The 18589-nt window shown below is 36.7% G+C and overlaps 1 protein-coding gene across 2 annotated transcripts in view; it reads left to right on the forward strand.

The window, feature by feature from the left end:
• The first annotated feature begins 880 nt into the window (after positions 1–880).
• The window catches only part of gpc1b (glypican 1b), a 77237-nt gene continuing 59528 nt past the window's right edge, over positions 881–18589 (forward strand). Inside the window, exon 1 of one of the 2 annotated variants that reach the window (XM_087811867.1) lies at positions 881–1457. In XM_087811867.1, coding sequence (XP_087667993.1) covers positions 1298–1457 — 160 coding nt within the window. In that variant the 5' untranslated portion in view covers positions 881–1297. The remainder of the gene's footprint in view (positions 1458–18589) is intronic. The other variant, XM_087811868.1, reaches the window with a different exon arrangement.

Raw genomic sequence — 18589 nt, forward strand, 5'->3', positions numbered from 1 at the left:
ATATATATATATATATATATGCATATACTGTATATGCATATACTTACAGGTGCATTTTCAGCAGCAGTAGAAGGATGACACGTTTTGGGTGCTGATACCGGCGTAAATATCTTGTGAATATTTAGATTCTCATATTTTCTCTTTATTTCTTTTTCCAAACTTGCAAAACGTGCTGCCAGCAGGTGTCGGCGATAGCGTTCAAACAGCTGGTTGCAACCATCGTTAAATAGAAGTAGAAGAAGAAGCTGTCACGTCATTTCCTGTTAGTGTGTAGCAGCAGTGTTTGATTTGAGACATACTATCTGTGGAGAATTTGTGTACTAGTTAGTACGCACACTATCCTGATGCATACTAACTTCTAGTATACTATCAGAAGTATGCGATTTGAGACACAGCAACGGTCATAATGAGGAACTTACTGCATCTTGGAGAGGAAGACAACATTTGAAACATGTGAGTGAGTCAAGTTGGGTTTTCACATTAGTTGCCATTTAAAAAAAAAAAAAAAAGAATAACTAAATTTGAAGTGGTGATGCAGGAGAGGATTTAACAACCTCCTCCAACCTACAAGCCAGAGTCAATCTGTAGCCACTGCACCTGACAAGCCTGTTAAAAAAAAAAAGAAAAGGCAAACATAGTGTGTTAAAGGTCAAACCAACGTGGCATTTTCTAAATTGAAGTGAAGAGAAACATTTATGCAGCGCTGACAGATACGTGGATGAAACTACTGACTGTATCTTTAAAAGTAATCAAACCCTGTCCTCTCCCTGGCGTGTGTGTTCGGTGTGTGCGTGCGTGTGCGTGTGCCCTCTCTCTCTCTCTCTCTCTCTCTCTCTCTCTCTCCCCCCTCCTCCCCCTGACAGTGGCAGCAGCACTGGGAGCATCGTTCTGACTCTGGATCAGTGCGCACCTCTTCCCCTCAGATCCCACTGGAGCAGCGACACAACCAGACTGCGTGGACCCTTTTTTTTAAACGCGTGTGAACATTTTTTTTCTTCTCTTCCTCTCTCCCCCACCCCTCCACCACCTCCCTTCTTCTTCCAGACGAGACAAATCCAATTTCCCATTCCTCGTCCGGAACAACCTGCTCGAGAGGATACACACGTGAAGAAAAGAAGCGAACAATTGGGCAGGAAAAATAAAGTGTCCTGTCATCGCTCCTGCGGTAGTTTAGAAAAAGACTGGACTTCTCAGCTCAAAGGAAAAAGGATCGAAGCTTCTTTTGACACAGTTGGATCTCGCTTGTTTTTTTTTGTTGTTGTTTTTTTTTCCGCGTTTGCACTTGACTGTTGTTGGGATGGAGTCTTATCTGGTGGCGGCTCTGACTCTCTGCTGTCTAACGGCAACAAGCTATGGGGACAAAGGGACCAGTAAAGCCAGGAGTTGTTCGGATATAAGGCAGTTTTATAACGGCAAGGGATTCAAGTTAGAAGGCGTCCCTCAGTCGGAAATATCCGGTAAGTTCCCTCTTTTCTTTTTTTCTTCCTTCTCTTAAGACTCTCTTGACTGGACAGGACGCTGCGGTTAAAGCAGCTCCACGCGACTGCTGCTGGATTCGAACATAAATCACAGTCATTTTTAAAAAAGAAAAAAAGATAGGAGTTTGACATATTAAAATAAAAATGGAGTCATGTTTATTCGTTTCGCGTGGTTTGGGAAATTAGCAAAAACACCTGCGTTAACTCAATGACACCCACTATCATAAGAAACATTTGAACAATAGCAAAAGTTATCACTTTATTGCGAATATCAACTCTTTTTTTTAAGATTTATTTCAAATTAATTATTTAATAGCTTATGTAAAAGCAAATTAAATCTTTATATATATATATAAAAAACGAAGCTTTTGAAGATGTATTAAAGCTGTCTGTTTGATGCCTGATCAAAAAAAAAAAGGGGTATTCTGAGTAATCTTGCTACTTTAAAAGATTGCTTTCAAGTCTTTAATGTTCTTGTGAGGATTTCTTTTCTTTTTTTTAATAGGTCCTTTTTTAAAAGCAAGTGAAAGATCACATGTGGTATATAAGCTGTTGCTTACTGCTGGTTTAATGTCAGGCAGTCACAAGTCCCCTGTTTCCCTGCACGACTCAGGTGATTACATGTGTGCCTCCCCTGGAATTTAGTGCAACACACACTCACTGACATCCAGATTCCTCAGGTACATTATGCTGCATGCACTGACAAGACACCCTGAGAAATCTGTGCATGGCATCTAACTTTACTTTTATATCTAAATCAAATAATCCATGTGACAATTTAAAAAAAAAGTAGTGTTAAGTGGTTAAAAAAAGATGAATTGTTAGTGGTGCCGTTGCACACAAATGGGAAGGACTAAAAGTTCAGATTGTGGTGTGGTTTGTTTGGAAAAAACTGGATGTTTACCTTATGCTGGTGTGGGTGTGTTGTCACATTTGGAACATGTGTGATCCCTCTTTGTTTGGCTTGTGTTACATGGAGTGTACTCGGCACCTTTCGTCAACAGCTCCGGACAAAAACTCTTGATCAATCATTGTTCGACATGTGTAGGTTTTGTTGAAGTGAAGTAACATGACAAAACTCCAGGAAATTAAATTTTTTAAGTTGAAAGAAAAATCTGATATTTCACTGACTGATAGGCGATCAGATATAAGCGACTTGTATAGTGTTAACCTAAAGGTCGAACTCTCTCTATGATCCTAAAGTAGAATCTGGTCTATTTTTTGAACACTGTGGCTGTAGACCAAGCAGTGTACGGTGTACTGTGTGTACTTTAGAAGTCATGGATCCAAGATGTATTATTATATTATGTAATATTATTCATTATAATTTAATATTTTATCGGATAAAAAAAATGTATTTTGCTGAATAATGTGTGCATTGAACTACTGAAATGTTAAGAGATAAATCACAGACTATTAGAAAATATTTATTGCCATACAAATATGTTTATTTTTTAGTTCACTAGAGACTACTAGGATTTATTGTCTGAAGAATGTAGACATCCTAGTTAAGTGGTTATTCATGAATAGTTTAGTTTAATTTAATATTTAAGGGTTGTCATGTATAATGTATAAGATTATTTCAAAGATAACACCGTAAACTACTTTTTTCCTAAAGATAAGAAAATATGGTTGGTTTGCGCACTTGTTTTTTCCAATGATGTGAGTGTTGATCTGTCTGTGTGTCTAGTTGCCCCCCAAAGATGTGGTCCCTGTCCCTCACAATCCTGGTTCTCATACCTTAGGGTAGTTCTTTCTTGGTGGAGTCTGAATGTTTCTCTGTATTCTCTATTCAGGCACTACAAAAATAAAGAAATATTGTGACTATTTTAGTAAAAATCACTGACCTCCAGGAATAACTGGTAAATAAAAAATGTATTAGTAAATTTGACCACTACCTTTCTTTTGTCATTTTGCAATAATACCAGGTTTATATTTTCTTTCTAATTCCCTAACATGTTTGACAGTAGGTTTAATACTACAGAACAACTATACATTGATAATGGAAGGAACAAGCGTTTAAAATGTGCTGTTCAAAGCAAAACGAAGGATGATCAATCTGAGAGATTTTAATCTAGCAGGGTTGCCTAGAAAATATCATGAAAATATTGTACGTCCATAATGTGTAAATAAGAAAATCTGTCTTGTCATAATGACTTCCATTCCTCCTGTTTCAATCGATGATCTTGTCAGCGGTGGGTCAGTGCAGAGTCATTCAGGGATTGAGTTGATGAAAGTGGATAGGAAGGAGTGAGGGATGCACAGATTGAGAGGTGAAATAAATTCACTTCTTCATATGAAGGGACGTTATTTGGCTTCGTACATTTAATAAAGTTCCTCACTTCCTGCCTCTAGGGTTTGTGAGCAATAATAACCAATAGTCTGGCACATGAAACGGCTCATATATCTTCTTAAAGGACGAGCAGTTTTCTTTTGTTACTTGACATTTACGGATGGACACTTTTTCAATGTCTATAGTGAGTTTTATTTTTGCTACCGAGGTCACGTGTCGACTGTTTCGTTCTTTTTTATAACTTTATGGATTCATGTTATTCCATCAACTTATGTATTTTTTTAAAGCAGTCTGTCATGGCAGTTGTTAAAAAACTCAGTTGCCACAGTAACCAAGCTTTTATACTTCTGAAAGACGAACAATTGTGATGATTAAAATATGAATTTGGATAAAGACTGGCAAGAAATCTGAAGCAAATAAAAATGTTGACTCCTTCAAATTGAAAAGCAATTAAGTCAACTGCAGGATTCTGCTATTATGCTCTTGTATTTTAGTTTGGATTGTTATTGAATCTTATCGTGAATACATTTTTCACATTTCAAATTAATCATATCAACATTGTGACCTCCGCGAGGAAACAACCGTGATCATCTGTAACTATTAAAATGCAGCTGCGCTACAATCTAATCTCCGATCTTGGTTCACCCAACCACAAGGGGACCTCCACATTGTTAATACTTAATTATACGACTTTAGATAAGTGAGCAGAAGCGCAAAGTTGCAGCGGTAACCTCAAGTCACTCAGGTCTGAAAAGCATACTGAGGAGATTGAACAATGGAGGAAGGAAATAACTAACTTTTCTGTAAAGGTGTTTACAGATTGATTTGTTGTATTGCAATACAATACCGATGTTTTGCCTTCAGTGGCACTGACTGAAACGCAGACGGTGACTCAGTTCATGGTGTCTATTTTGTGGAGTCAAGTTTCATAACTCTAGTACATTAGTTTAGCCACTAAGGTAAGGTAAAAGGTAAAACTTTATTGATCCCTCAGGAGGTCTCCTTCGGGAAATTGTTTAAAAATGATAAACTTTTTAAACTTTAAGCGTTTTGCAACTTGGCTACAGATTGTAAATTTAAAACGTACATTATTTTATAGTTCGCCCTTGTCTAAAATCACAGCGAACAAGAGGTTACGAGGATCCTCCAGCCAGCTTTAACAATGCCCTGCTTTGTTTATACAACAAGTCCACAAGAAGAGGTGGAGCGTTCCACATTTTGAGCACCTTTAGTAATGTAATAGTTTCAATGAAAACTTTCAATTTTTTGTTGTACTATGCATAATGTAAATGTAATAATGTTAGGAAATATCTCACTGCATTTCTAAATCAAAAGAAAGCAAGTATCATTTAGAAACCTGTATTGGTACTGACATTGCATATTTTCAATTGATACCCAGCCCTATTTGCCTCCCAAAATGCCTTTTGAAATACGCAGAATAATCACATTACCATTTCAATCCACTTTACTTAATTCCAGAAAGTAATTTATTCCAAATGAGAGGGGATTTTTGAAATCCAAAAAAGACAGTCGGAACATGTTTTTGTCAAGATGAGTAAGCGAGTTAGTCATCATTTGAACATTATGGTCAACTTCCATTTTCATGTTTTCCAAGCCATGTGATTCTCATCAGCGCGAATCGCAACTATGACAAGTCATCCGACATGCTTTCCTTTAACCCATTTTATGAAAAAGTATTCCTTTCAACGTGTAATTTCTCAATTGATATGTTAAAATTCCACTTGGTTGGAGCCAATTTTGACCAATAAGTATTAATAATAATGTACTTCGGCCCTCAGTCTCTGATGACGAGGCCTTTTCCATTTCATACCATGTTGGTTAGCCGTGGAAGATTTGACCGAAAGAATGAATCACCATTATCATTCTTTTTAATTATACCGGTTAAAACTGAATCTGGTAGGAACAGGAACATTTTTGACTGGAACTTCTTATTGTGTAGGGAAGACTTTTTGAAGGTACATTAATGGTAAAAAAGAACAATAATATGTTTGTAATTCGTGTTATTAATGTCTAGTTAGTCATTAAATATGAGGTCAGCATCCAACCCATTCAATCCTATATCCCTCTCTCAATTGAATGATGCTCAGACGAGATCCTGACAATTGTTTTCACATCAATACACCTCATACAGCAGCACCAGAAGTACCTCATTCATTTACCCTGTGGTGAAAAGCGGGCGATAGATAGCTATTGAGTCGAGTCTGAGCCGCTCTGTATTAGAGAATTGTCCACTGGACCAAGGGAACAATATCAGTAAAATCAAAAGCAATGGTCTGTAAACAAGACTATAAAAGCAATTGATGTGATTGCATGAGTTTAACCCGTGTAGGAAAAACTGGATTCAAATCGTGGTCTGTTTCCCTCGATGTTAACCAAAATATGAAAGATTGATTTTTATGATCCTCATCCGTCTCCCCTCCCTGCTGCCCTCTCCCTTCACCACGCCATCATTACAGTCATGATGACTTATCTCTGTGTCTTTCAGCCGAGGACATATTTCATATTTCATCTCTCTGCCATTTTCCTTTTATTGTTTCTGAAAAAGAGAAGCGATTTCACAGAGCTCCAGATCCACGGGGCAATTTATGCAGTTTCTCCGCAGAGACATTTTCGGCGCCGGCTCTTTCTCCGAGATGCATTTGTGTTGTTGCTGATTGCCGGTTGCTCCGGGGCGGCTGAGACTTGCTCTGAAGTGTCATCCCAGACCAATGTTCGGCTGACAACGCAGCAGGACCCCGGCTCACCATGGCCTGCCAGGAACTGAGAGGAAAACCGGCTTGTGTATGGAAATGCGGAGCTTATGAACGTCGGCCTCCCGCGGCGAGACGCATGAGGATATTTGAATGGCAGTAGCTCGGGTTCATATGGATATAGTGTGTGCTTTGAAATATTTAAGAGCTCAGCTGCGGGTTTTTGATCAACGGTGATCAAGTGTGTTCGAAAGGATAAGATTAAAGGTATTAATGTTCAGCCAGGGGATATTAAAGAAGCTATATCGCTGGCAAGAAGCAGGATTAAAAGTAAAAAATAAAGCGGTTTATGATCATTTTTGAAGTCAAATTGAAGCAAGAAAAACAGTGCCGTGATGAGCATTAATAAATTGATTAAGGTAAACTATCATCGCTTTAACAAGGGTCGAGAACCCCCGATTTGGGGACCAGTCCGTGAGACTTTCGTTACCGGGATGCACAGAAATAAAAGAAAAAAAAAAGATAATGTTTATTATTACTGCCTCTAAAGGTGTTTAATTTAGAAAAAAAGAAAACAGATTTTATCTTAAATAACAATACCATGTGGGTCTTGACTAGTGTAAATGAACAAAACACAAACTTTACAAACAAAACTATCATTTTAATAACAATACCATGCGGGTCTTGACTAGTGAAAATGAACAAAACACAAACTTTACAAACAAAACTTTCATTTTAATAACAATACCATGCGGGTCTTGACTAGTGTAAATGAACAAAACACAAACTTTACAAACAAAACTTTCATTTTAATAACAATACCATGCGGGTCTTGACTAGTGAAAATGAACAAAACACAAACTTTACAAACAAAACTTTCATTTTAATAACAATACCATGCGGGTCTTGACTAGTGAAAATGAACAAAACACAAACTTTACAAACAAAACTTTCATTTTAATAACAATACCATGCGGGTCTTGACTAGTGTAAATGAACAAAACACAAACTTTAAAAACAAAACTTTCATTTTAAAGTCCTCGTTCTATATAAATAATGCTAAAACTTAAACATTGGCACAAAGTCTCTAAAAGCTAGGAGACACGCCTACATTACACTAAATTACAATCAAATATACATACTGTATATACAAATGCAATCTTGCTGATTCAGCGTTATAATGAGATGTTTCTTAAATGCAATTAATTGTAGTTTATTTTGCAGGTCATGCTATTGTATTTTTACTTTTTTCTATCTGAACGTCGTTCAGTAAATATAATCCTATCATTCAACCGGTACTCGGTTTTAAGAAAAGGTTGGGGACCCCTGCCCAAACTGTAGCAAAATATCAACTACAATTTAAATTGAAAATATTTTGAATCAAATAAAAAAGGGATTTATGTTTTCAGCATCTGGAATTATATTATTTGTAGTCAAACATTTCACTTCAAGAAATCTTCTCACTGTAACAGGATTTGAGATCTAAGTATTGCTACAGCTTGACTCGAGTGTTTGACATGATTTCATGAGCAGTATTCTTCTTTTGGGAGCTATTATTTTAGACTCTTCAATCACAAAAGTGGGCCTTACAAAAACGAAAAAAAGCATTTTCCCTTGACATGCTTCAAGAGCTCTACTGTGGAAAAAAAAAAAACGACACTGGCTATTTTGGTCATTATTGAGCAGAATAGTTTTTCTTTTGTGTGAAAACAAAATGTTGTGTCTATGAGCACTGGATCGAAATGAAAGGGAAGACGTTGACTGATCGCTGATGTTGTTGACAGTGAAGGACAGTTACTCGTCCAGCCAAGCAAAAGCATTCCATTAAGTGTCTTTGACAGCTGTGTGTGTCGATAGAATCATGTTGTGCTTTTGATATCTGGAGAAATACTGCCAATGATATTTGGAATCAACATTGCGGTGACAAATGTATTTGTTGTTTTTGAGCTAAGATTCCTATGGATAACTTTGTATTATTAACCGATGACAGTTCTCAGATTTTGTTTTCATCCTCATTCTTATTTTAACAACAAATAAAGCTCTTATTTTAAATAATTCTTAAATTATTCTTATTTTTTTTTAATAAAGAATTAAATTCCATTCCTTTTTATTTATTTTCTTACGTTGGTTTAATGCCAACCTTTTGGGATTAAAGTGGGCCAGACTGCAACCAAGAAATGTATTTTTCAACAAACTTCACAACATTAATTGCATAGTTAAAAAAGCATCTATGGTTTATGGGTCAACTGGACCCCAAAATACATGTAAAGTATTGTTTTACTGTTGACTCTTGTCTGCGGACATCAAAGGTATTCCCTGTTTTTGGTTCACCTAAAAATCTTGTTTTTATTTAAGATCAGAACAGTGTCGTACTCATAGATATTAGTCCGGTAATCTTTTTTGGATTTTTTTCCCCCAGATTTATTTTCTTCAATAATACATTTGGTTAATACTTAAAGTGATATTTCAACCAAAATGTTTACTCACTCATTTTCTACTCACCCTCATGTTGACCAAGGGTTGGAAGTATTTTCATTGTATCCGTTTCTTTTTATAGTTATGGAGAAAACTGTAAGTCAGTTTTATCAAGTGGAGCTCAGTTGTCTTCGTCTTCATCTTCCACCAAAAAGACACTTAAAAACATCCAAGTACCTCCATACTGTTCGCCTGTAACGTCCATCTTGTATTGAAGGATTGTACAAGTCTATATTTTAGCTTGTTTGTGGCAGATAGTGAAAGCGGGATAAACCGGATGTACTTTCGAAAGTACCCACTAATATAGTGAAAAATCGCGATCCCTTCCAGAGCGCATGCAGTCGACTCTCAACCCTAGAAGCCCTTGCGATATTTACCCAGAGTACTTTGGCAGTACTTCAGTCTTTTTAGAGGAAGATAAGTAGAAGACTCTTGATTAAAAGAGATGTACATTTTTGCATCCCAACTCCAACCCTTAGTTCATACAACGGTGAGTAGAAAAACAGTCTAAATTTTGGCTTAAGTAACCTTTGAACTTGACTATCACTGTGTTTCTATTCAAGTGGTTGTTTGTCCAAAGGTAACTTGACCTTGTTCCACTCCTTAGCCCATCTTGGCATTTTATGCTTTGGTATACTATATGTATGTTTTGGTAACTCGTTCATATTGTCCATATCTTTGCAATTTATTTTCTTTAAGCGTTGCCTGTTGCAAAGGTGGACTCTCATCAAAGAATCTAGAAAAACCATTTTGTTTCCTCTGTTATTGTGGAATTACAAAAGGAGACCCAGAGTGGTTCAAAAGAGGAGATAAGTTGCGACTCTGGCTGAACTCTGAATGCATTTTCTCTTTCGCTGTGTCAGATGTACTTCTGTGCCGTTGGAGCACGTTTATTACTTCCTTAGATATGCATTGGACTCTTATCGCTTCCTTTTTTACGCTCGGTGCTTGTATATATTTAATTGATTTCCAAGAATTGGGTTTTGCTTACTATAGGATGTGTGAAGGGACCCATTTAGTGACTTCCAGATAGGAACACTTAGTCCCGCTCAGATGTTGGTGTCAGCACAAAACATTCGCCTGTGTTGCAAAGCGTTACAACCCCGAAAACCGCCATTGTTGCCGCATCACGCTTTTGCGAGCTCATAACTCGGCTGGCGGATACTTTTGCGAAGGCCAGTGTTCCGGCTCCTGTCTGCGCTTGTAAATATGTGTGTTCACGGCGTGTTTGTGCGAGACATGTGCTTCAGAGTGTCTGTTTTCAGGGGGTCCGTGGAGAAGTGTTTGACGACCCAAAACCCCGAAAATGCTGGAGTTGTTAAACTGCTGAAGTCAGTAAGAAGCCTCTGGAGGCGTAATGCTGTAATGGGCTGCAGGGAGCATGAAACGGACCACAGGATGTTTGATGTGTTCACCATAGCGGGTGAGGCATTGAGGGAAGAGGGAGGCGGGAGAAGGGGGTGATCTACTGCTGACTGTGTCCGCGGTCGCCCTGGCCTGCATGGTTTTGCTCGCCCCTGCTCCGCCCTGTGACTGGCTGCCAGGAAACACAAAAACTGGGCAAAAAATAAAGACGAGTTATTTTAAATTCTTTCATTTTTTTAAATTCAAACTTAAGCGGTTCTGCAATATGTGAATCTTTTTGATGGAATAGGAATTATTATTATCGAAAAATATAATTAAAACATGCTTTTTTAACATTAAAAACTAAAAAAATTGAAAATATTTTTCCCTAATAAGATCCATGAGTGAGTACTTTATCATTATTTATAATTCAGCTTTTTGTTATATTTTATTTCTCTTAAAGTATCTTTTAAATAGGGTTACTATTGTTAAATACAAGACAAAAAACTACAGTGTATGCCATTGACATTCATGCAGAAACGGTTGATGTCATGGGCATAATAAGTGGCAATACTGTTTGCAGTAAGAGCCTTTAACTGAAGGATATATTAATGAAATATTTAATATATTAAATAAATGCAGCAGTAAACGTGTTAAAACAGTGGTGGCTCTTAGAATAAATGGTAAATGACATAATGGAGACGAATGACAAAAAAACTTATTTTATTTTATTGCTGTATTTCAATTGTCTACTGCAGTTATAAATATAGTTTTAAATCCATATATCCAACGGTTAGATAATAATTAACAAAAAGTATCTTATTTATTAGATTAGAAACGTGTGTGACAAATGTTGCTGATGTTTTTAAAGAACATGTGACTTGCATCTGGGTCGAACTCTGAAAGAGGTCATGGATAATAATGGCCATCAAACCCTGAAAATTGACTTTTCAAATCCTGCATTTTCACTGTGAATATATGTGATTTATCTCGACAGGACATTTTCAATCCTTTGTATTTTCAAATGACGTCCACAAAAGCGGCAAAAAAAAAAAACGAGGTCAACTAACATGTTTGTCGAAAGCAGAGAATACTTGTTAAACTCCGACAAGCTCCCACACGAACAAACCGACAAAGACAACAACATTGTCTCATCCTTTTCGTCACCTGTGGACAATGCAGTGGCTTTTAGCGCAACGTGTAATTAGCATGTGCGTGTTTTTTTTAAACTCCCAGCTGTCGGGCGTCTGTGCATGACTCTCATGTCATCCTCCCCCTCGCGTCACATCAGGCGTTCTGCTGCCTGTTGAGCGATCGTGTGCGTATGTGCGTGGATGTCAGCAGGAGGTTTTGGGGGGAACAGGAACGGCAGCATATTCCCTATAAGTGTGTCACAGATGTGTGCGGAGCTTTGTGATGGAGTAGTGTTATTTGATTACTTTTTTCCGCGCCGTGTGTGTCCTTTTATGGTGTTTTTGTTTGTCTTCCTTTCATTATTCGAGTACCTGCCCCGGCAAGCTGTCGCGACTCATGTCTCCTCTGGTGTTGTGTTTTTCTCGACAAGGTGAGTATGTGATGTGACAAGTGACTGGTTTTGACTCCCAGCAGGATTTCCTCTGTGTTTTTAGCTCCCTCTCCTCCTACCCCCTGCTGTTTGACAGATGGTTCAGACCCTCAACCGTATTAAGTAAAAGACCTGTGACACTCTCTACATCGATACACACACGTATATATACACTCATGTCTGATGCTGGTGTTGGACCAAAGGCTTTCAATTCTTGGCTAAAGTGCGTCTCAGAGGGGAAATCATGCAGGGATGCCAACGCTCAGCAGGCACACAAGGTCATACATATACTGCCACTCTTGCTCACACACCAATACTGCTGGATAACCAATTATTATTATTAGTATGGTTTGAAGGCTTAAAATAAGAGTGTTTTTTTGTGATTGATTGTGTAGTTATTGTTTCTGACAGCTATCTAACAATTACAATTTTACATTGAAAGAAAAGATAAGCTTATTTCAAACTTTAATGATATAGAATTCAATTAAATTGATAAGACCTTGTCCACCATTCCCCTGGTTGTCAATAACAATAAGGACAAAATAGTTTAATCAATAATCTTTTATCAAGGGAGGCAACTAAGGTGAAATGCAGCGTAAAATATGCAGTACAACGAGACTAAAAATAAAGCTAAGTTAAAAATGAGTTATGTTAACAAACATACTTTGATGTGTGTAGTTATGGTGCATTCAATAGTGTGGGACAATTAAAATTCACTAAATAAAGGTCAAAACATTATTTTGTTAAATAAAAATAGACTAAATAAAAACACAGTCAATTTTAGTTGGATTGGTAACACAATGTTTTTCAGTCCATAAAGTACCGGTAATAGAATATTAGGGAACCTCTTATTGTGTTGACATGTTTATGTAAGAGTTGTTGTAATGCTGGATTTAAACAAAAAGCAATAAATGAAAGCAAGCCGATGCGTTTCCACTTTACACCAGAATCCAGCTCCTTTCCAGTCCCCATTTTGTTCAAACATTTCTGTTGAAAACTCTGACATGTATATCAAATTTAATATTATATTTAGTTAACTTAAATAACAATCACACTTTGAAATATTTTACCTTAAATATTTGTGATCCTTTATTATATTTTCCATTGATCTGGTACTGTCTTTAATCCATCAAAACATTTTTCCATCTGTCCTTTTTTTCCTCCTGCTGCAGTGCATTACGGTGTAACACGGTAAAGTGAAGAAGTGACAAACACTCAAAACAAACATGTGCAGGATAAATGCGTGAGAGTGTAGCCTTTGAGCTGGCATTAGGTGGCCACGGTGAGAGTAAGAGCTCGGATAACCCGGGGATATTTTGGGTCAGTGGATTTTGTTGCCGCACTGGGTGGAGTTTTTTTTTCGAGGTGCACCTGCAAACACAGCATTGTTGCTAACGTTCAAAGAGTGCGGTTGTGAATAAGAAAAAAACCACCTATTTATTTTATTCAAATCTAATGATGACATCTTTTACCTTATCTTTTAGATCTAATTACAGATGGAAGGCGGGATAATTTTTCTGCTGATAGAAATGGCAAAAAGAATCTTGAAGCGATTGCAGGTTATAAATGTATAAAAGATAAGGAAGCGATCAAATCAGATCAACTATTGAAAGCCTGAGATGTGTCTGACAACTCTGACGCCCGGCAAACACAGACCAGATTTAATAAAGATAAAACGACACTTTTCTTTTCATCAGCAATCTTCTCTCCTTCGCTATTTTTAAACAGTGGTGCTTTTTTTTTTTTGAAAAAGATTCAATGGCTTCCATATCTCTTTTTCTCTGTGGCCGTGCTTCCCTGATGTGTAAATATTACCACAGTCAATCTTCCCCAAACTAGATATGCAATCACTAAACCAAGCTCCAACACTCCTGCTTCATCCAGGCTCTTCTAATCTTTTGATAGTACTCCCTATGGCTTTTCAAATTGGACAATTTGTTGGTTTAAGTTTTTCTACTTTAACAACCAGAAGCCAGAAGATAATTATTCTTTTGAGTTGGTGTTTACGAGTAACTGAAGATTTCCATTCATGTAGATCTAGTTCCTAGAACCCCTGCAGCTCCTTCATCCCTTTTAATGTAGCACCCTCGGTTTGAAGAACTCAGTTTGGAAATAATTTAATATTAATGTGTATTTATACTTTTTAATATATCATTTTAATAATTGAGTGAACATTTGGCTGTTTTTGGTACTATTTTGTGCTCGTCTGAATTCTCTTTTTAGTGTTTTAATGGTGAATAAAATGCATCAAAGACATCGTGGATGTTGTTTTGGACGTGTTTCATAAGTTTTAATGTCTGGTTCTATCGAGGCAAGAGGTGCCGATGGTATGTTCTAGACATGTCCGTTCACACCAACATCTTGAGGGGTATAACTACAGAATCAGCTTTTTCAGGAAAGTTTCTGGAAGAAAAACTTAATACACACATTATGCTTCTAATGTCGGAGACTAATTTAAAGTCTAACACTTTTGATAGTTTTTTTTGTGTCAGGATCGGGTTCTGTGCCAGACCTGGGTGCCAATGGAGGCCCCTACATGTAGCCCCTTAACCTCTCTTTAGAGAAGAACTATTAAACTGAAACCTGAAAAAACTGAAGTGCCATTTTATATAAATATATAGTTTTAAATTTCGTCATGTTAAGTCTTTTATTCTTTGTCACTTCTTTTGTGCGACACATAAAGTGGCCTCTTAGAATCAGAACACGAACCAGAATGTATTCATTCAGAACAAGGAGTCGGCAATAAATGTCCTTTTTATCGACTCTTAATAGTTCAAACCAAGTCACATTTGGCAGTGAGTCTTGCAAAACTTATTGTTGTCATTAAGTTTATGTATTATATAGGATCACATTTCTTAAATGAGAAACTTAATCGAGTACTTAATAGTTACACAGCACAAATGTCTAATAGGGACACATGAGGTTTTTAAAATGAGTTAAGTTTAAAAAGTTAAAAAAAAAAACAACAACACTTTGTCAGTCTACTTTGAGGAAATCAATATGAATGTAGGCACAGCTAAGTAATACAACTGGTTAGGCGTCAGTTCTCAATGCCCAACCCCAGTCATGGTGCAATTAATCAAACATTTGACAGTTTCACAGCTTGAGTGACATCAAGTTGCTTCCCAAAACTGTTACAACACATGATTCCAGACGGATATGGGTGATTTCCGAAAGGTTTCTATGGTGGCACATTATACCCAAACACAGGGATGTATGTATGCATGTCATTTTCCTGCATTAAATATTACTTATAAGTAAAAATGAAGGTAACGGTTGTTTGGGTGTCAAATTGGTGGCGTCCAAATGACTCTTTAAATCATAAGTTCACGACCATTGATATAAAAATACTGTATAATTATCAGAGCTGTTGTCTCTTCAGTTCTTTCTGGCATGATTTGCAGTCATTGCAACAGAGTCTTTATCTCTCTCCTTCATTTCTTGTCTGCTCTTGCAGAAGAACCTGTGAATTCATCAATTTTTCATGTGAAAATTTACTGCGTTCTCCGTCACGACAACAGTGTGGTGTTCTTTTAATTATATTTTTCCAATGGCAGGTTATTTATTTGTCCATAATTCTGAAATCCAATTGTCTGTGAATTTTATTATATCTTGGTGTGTGTAGTAACGAAAGCAAAACCTTATAAATGTCAGCGAAAAATATTATTATTGCCCAGTTTTTTATTCCTTGTTGGAGAGAAATAAAAAGGCTGTGAGTCACATATTTGACTAAAACAGAAGGTTATAATTCAATATGAATCACTTTTCCTTTGCTGATCTAACGTGTTGATTTAAGTGTCTTAAATAGATGTTGGACCTCTATTGTACTCATTAGTATGTGTATGTTTGTACAAAACTCTCTTTTCGTTTAAATATTTACGTAAAAAATGTGTTAAAGCCCAGCTCACTGAAAATGCTTACATCTTGTTTCCCAGAACCACACCCACACAACATTAAGGTTCCTCACCGCGCATCATCAATCAGTCTCCACCTCCAAGAGACTCGTTGTATAAACAAAGCAGGGCAAGTTTACAGCTGGCTGGAGGAGGAGTGAAGCCATTATTACGTAACAATGGACTCCGCTCTCGTAACCTCTCGTTCGCCAATATTTCAGGCGGGGTAGAACTTTATAAAATAATAACCTAAAAACATCATCATGTTGAAAATTGGAATTTGACATAAGTTTCCCTGGTTGCAATGTATTTATTAGTTAGTTTTTCATTCACTAGCTTTAAGTAATGTATGCAGAAATTAATTGTAATACTTGCAAATGTCTAATAAAAGAAAATCACTTAATGGATTGGACTTTGTTATTATTGACACATTTTTAAAAGTGACATATTTAATACATATTTAATAGTGTCAGTAGTTGTTTTTTTTCAAAATATTACCATCGATATCGTCAATACATTTGTCACTTTCACACAATTGAAAAAACAAATTTTATTTACAAATTTAATAAATAAATTGACATTAAACACAGTTTTGGTTATGAGTAAAAATGTTAAAAGATGAAATCAGACTTTTTCATGTAATTCTTTCCAACCATTGTAAAATTGGATTTAACAAGGTCGGCATTGAGTTTTTCTGGCTGCTCATATGATGACTCATTTGTTAGAATCTGTGGATCCAAAAAAGAATTCCTTGGAGGTGAATTTGGTTTCATGGGTAATTATTTTGTCAAGGAAAGCCCTCACAGTTTGTGGTGGTTAATATTTCTTCTCCGTTATATGTGGGCAGGCTGTTTTTAGGATCTACCAACTGCTTCTGAAAGTATTAAGAATAAGCTATTATTGTTGCATCCGCACGTCATTTTATTGTCTTGGAATTTGCCATTTCCCTCCATTTCTGGACTATTTCCATCTCTTCCAAATCCCCCGCAGATTCCTCTCTCATAAATATTTTACATCTTCAAATGAACTCTATCAACCTAAGCTTACTGCATGGCTGGCTGCCTGCGTGCTCCTAATTTAGTTTCAACACATTTATAGAGGTGCAGTTGACACCGCGTGTATATTTGAAGACTTATTACTGTAAAATGTTCATCAGGGTGAAAGGAACAGACTTTAATTTGCTTGTGTATTTTTAATGTGTACCTCGGGTTGATTGAGGGGAAAAAAAAGGCAGTCAGTGTCAAAAAAGCAAAACTAAATATGACCATTGCATGCTTGTGCTCTCTTTAATGAAGTCTAAAAGTGTTTTGTTAACCAAAAAAAAAGTTTTATTGCAGACATCGAATGCTTTCAAAACATAAATACATTCAAGGACACACTTCACGCTTATAATTTGAGAGAGTAGAAAGACCATAGAAAAGCTGAGAACCTGTCCTTGAGTTCAGTTCTGTGAGGTAAACTCGGGCTGAAACTTGGTAATGTATATACGTAATGAGCCATGACAGGGAGGTTATTACATTAAAAGTGTCATTTCTCAGATTAGATTATAATGTTTGAGGAAGTGAAGTGTGGCGTCGTGATGTACCAACGGCAACAAAAACAAAAGCGTCTTCTTTTTATGGCTCTTTATGGGAACATGGAGGAAAAATGTTACGCGGCAGTGAAATTGCTAGCTTGAAGACGAATATATTGTGAGATGTTTGACAGCTAAAACTATAATTATTGAAATTCTTTTGCCTCAAGCTTTATTTAGAAATCCTGCAATGGGAATACTTTGACATTGTCCAGAAAATAGTGTAATCCAAAACCATTTTATCTTGACACATCCACTGAACTGCCTCGAGGTATTTTGTGTTATTATTTTGAACCTACAATTTAGATGTTGTTTTACTCAACAGCCATCTCCCTCCACAAGTAACTTTTGACTACAAACTTTATGCAAGGTTTGCCTGCCGTCCACCGTCTCCATTTCATCTGCATCTTTGAGACAAGTACTGGTTAGCTAAAAGCCTCTTGTTTAAATATTTGATGTCTCTGCCACCTTCCTTGCAAAGATAAAGAGACACGGTGAAGTAGAAACATGTAGAGATTACTGAAGCGATGGCAAAGTACCTCCACACCCTTATTATAGCAGTAAGTGAGCCTTGCTTCACATTTGGAAAGCTTAAACTGTTTAATAATCATGGTAATAATCTGAGATTTTCGGAAATCAACCTACAATTTCACATCAGTTGTAAAGATGCCAACATCTTGCAGTTTTAACTGGACCCAAGGGTGTGCCTGGAGATCAGAAAACTTGAAACAACAATTTAAAAATAAAAATGTATTACACAAAAAACGGGAGGCATCACAGAACCTGAACGAACTGGAAAACATAAGGTAGCTGTCAACACAAATGCAGAGCAGTAAAATAAAGAATGGGGGGGACTAAAAGTGTTTCGAGGATCAAAAGCATACATTTGAATCCATCAAAGCTCAATGCACCAGAGAAATACAGGGAACAATTGAAAGGTCAATAATTTAAGCATAAGAATGAGGGCGATCAGACACCACGGACTGGAACCAGGAAGCTAAAGTAGACGCTGCAGTAGTGTTGAATTCAAACTAGTCATAAGATTAAGAATTCTCTTAATCAGAAATCCCCAACCTTTTTTTGCACCACAGTCCATTTTATGGTTGCTATTTTAGTCCAAACTGACCTTCAGATCAAAAAATTACAAATAAAATGGCAATACCGAAAAAAAATATTAACATTAAGTTCACAATGTCACAGTTGTCTTTAGACTTAGATTGTGTCATCTTGTTCTTCCTCTTTATGTTCTTCTTATTTT

Source organism: Callionymus lyra, chromosome 16 (assembly GCF_982586985.1).
Source record: "Callionymus lyra chromosome 16, fCalLyr1.hap1.1, whole genome shotgun sequence".
Taxonomy (NCBI): domain Eukaryota; kingdom Metazoa; phylum Chordata; class Actinopteri; order Syngnathiformes; family Callionymidae; genus Callionymus; species Callionymus lyra.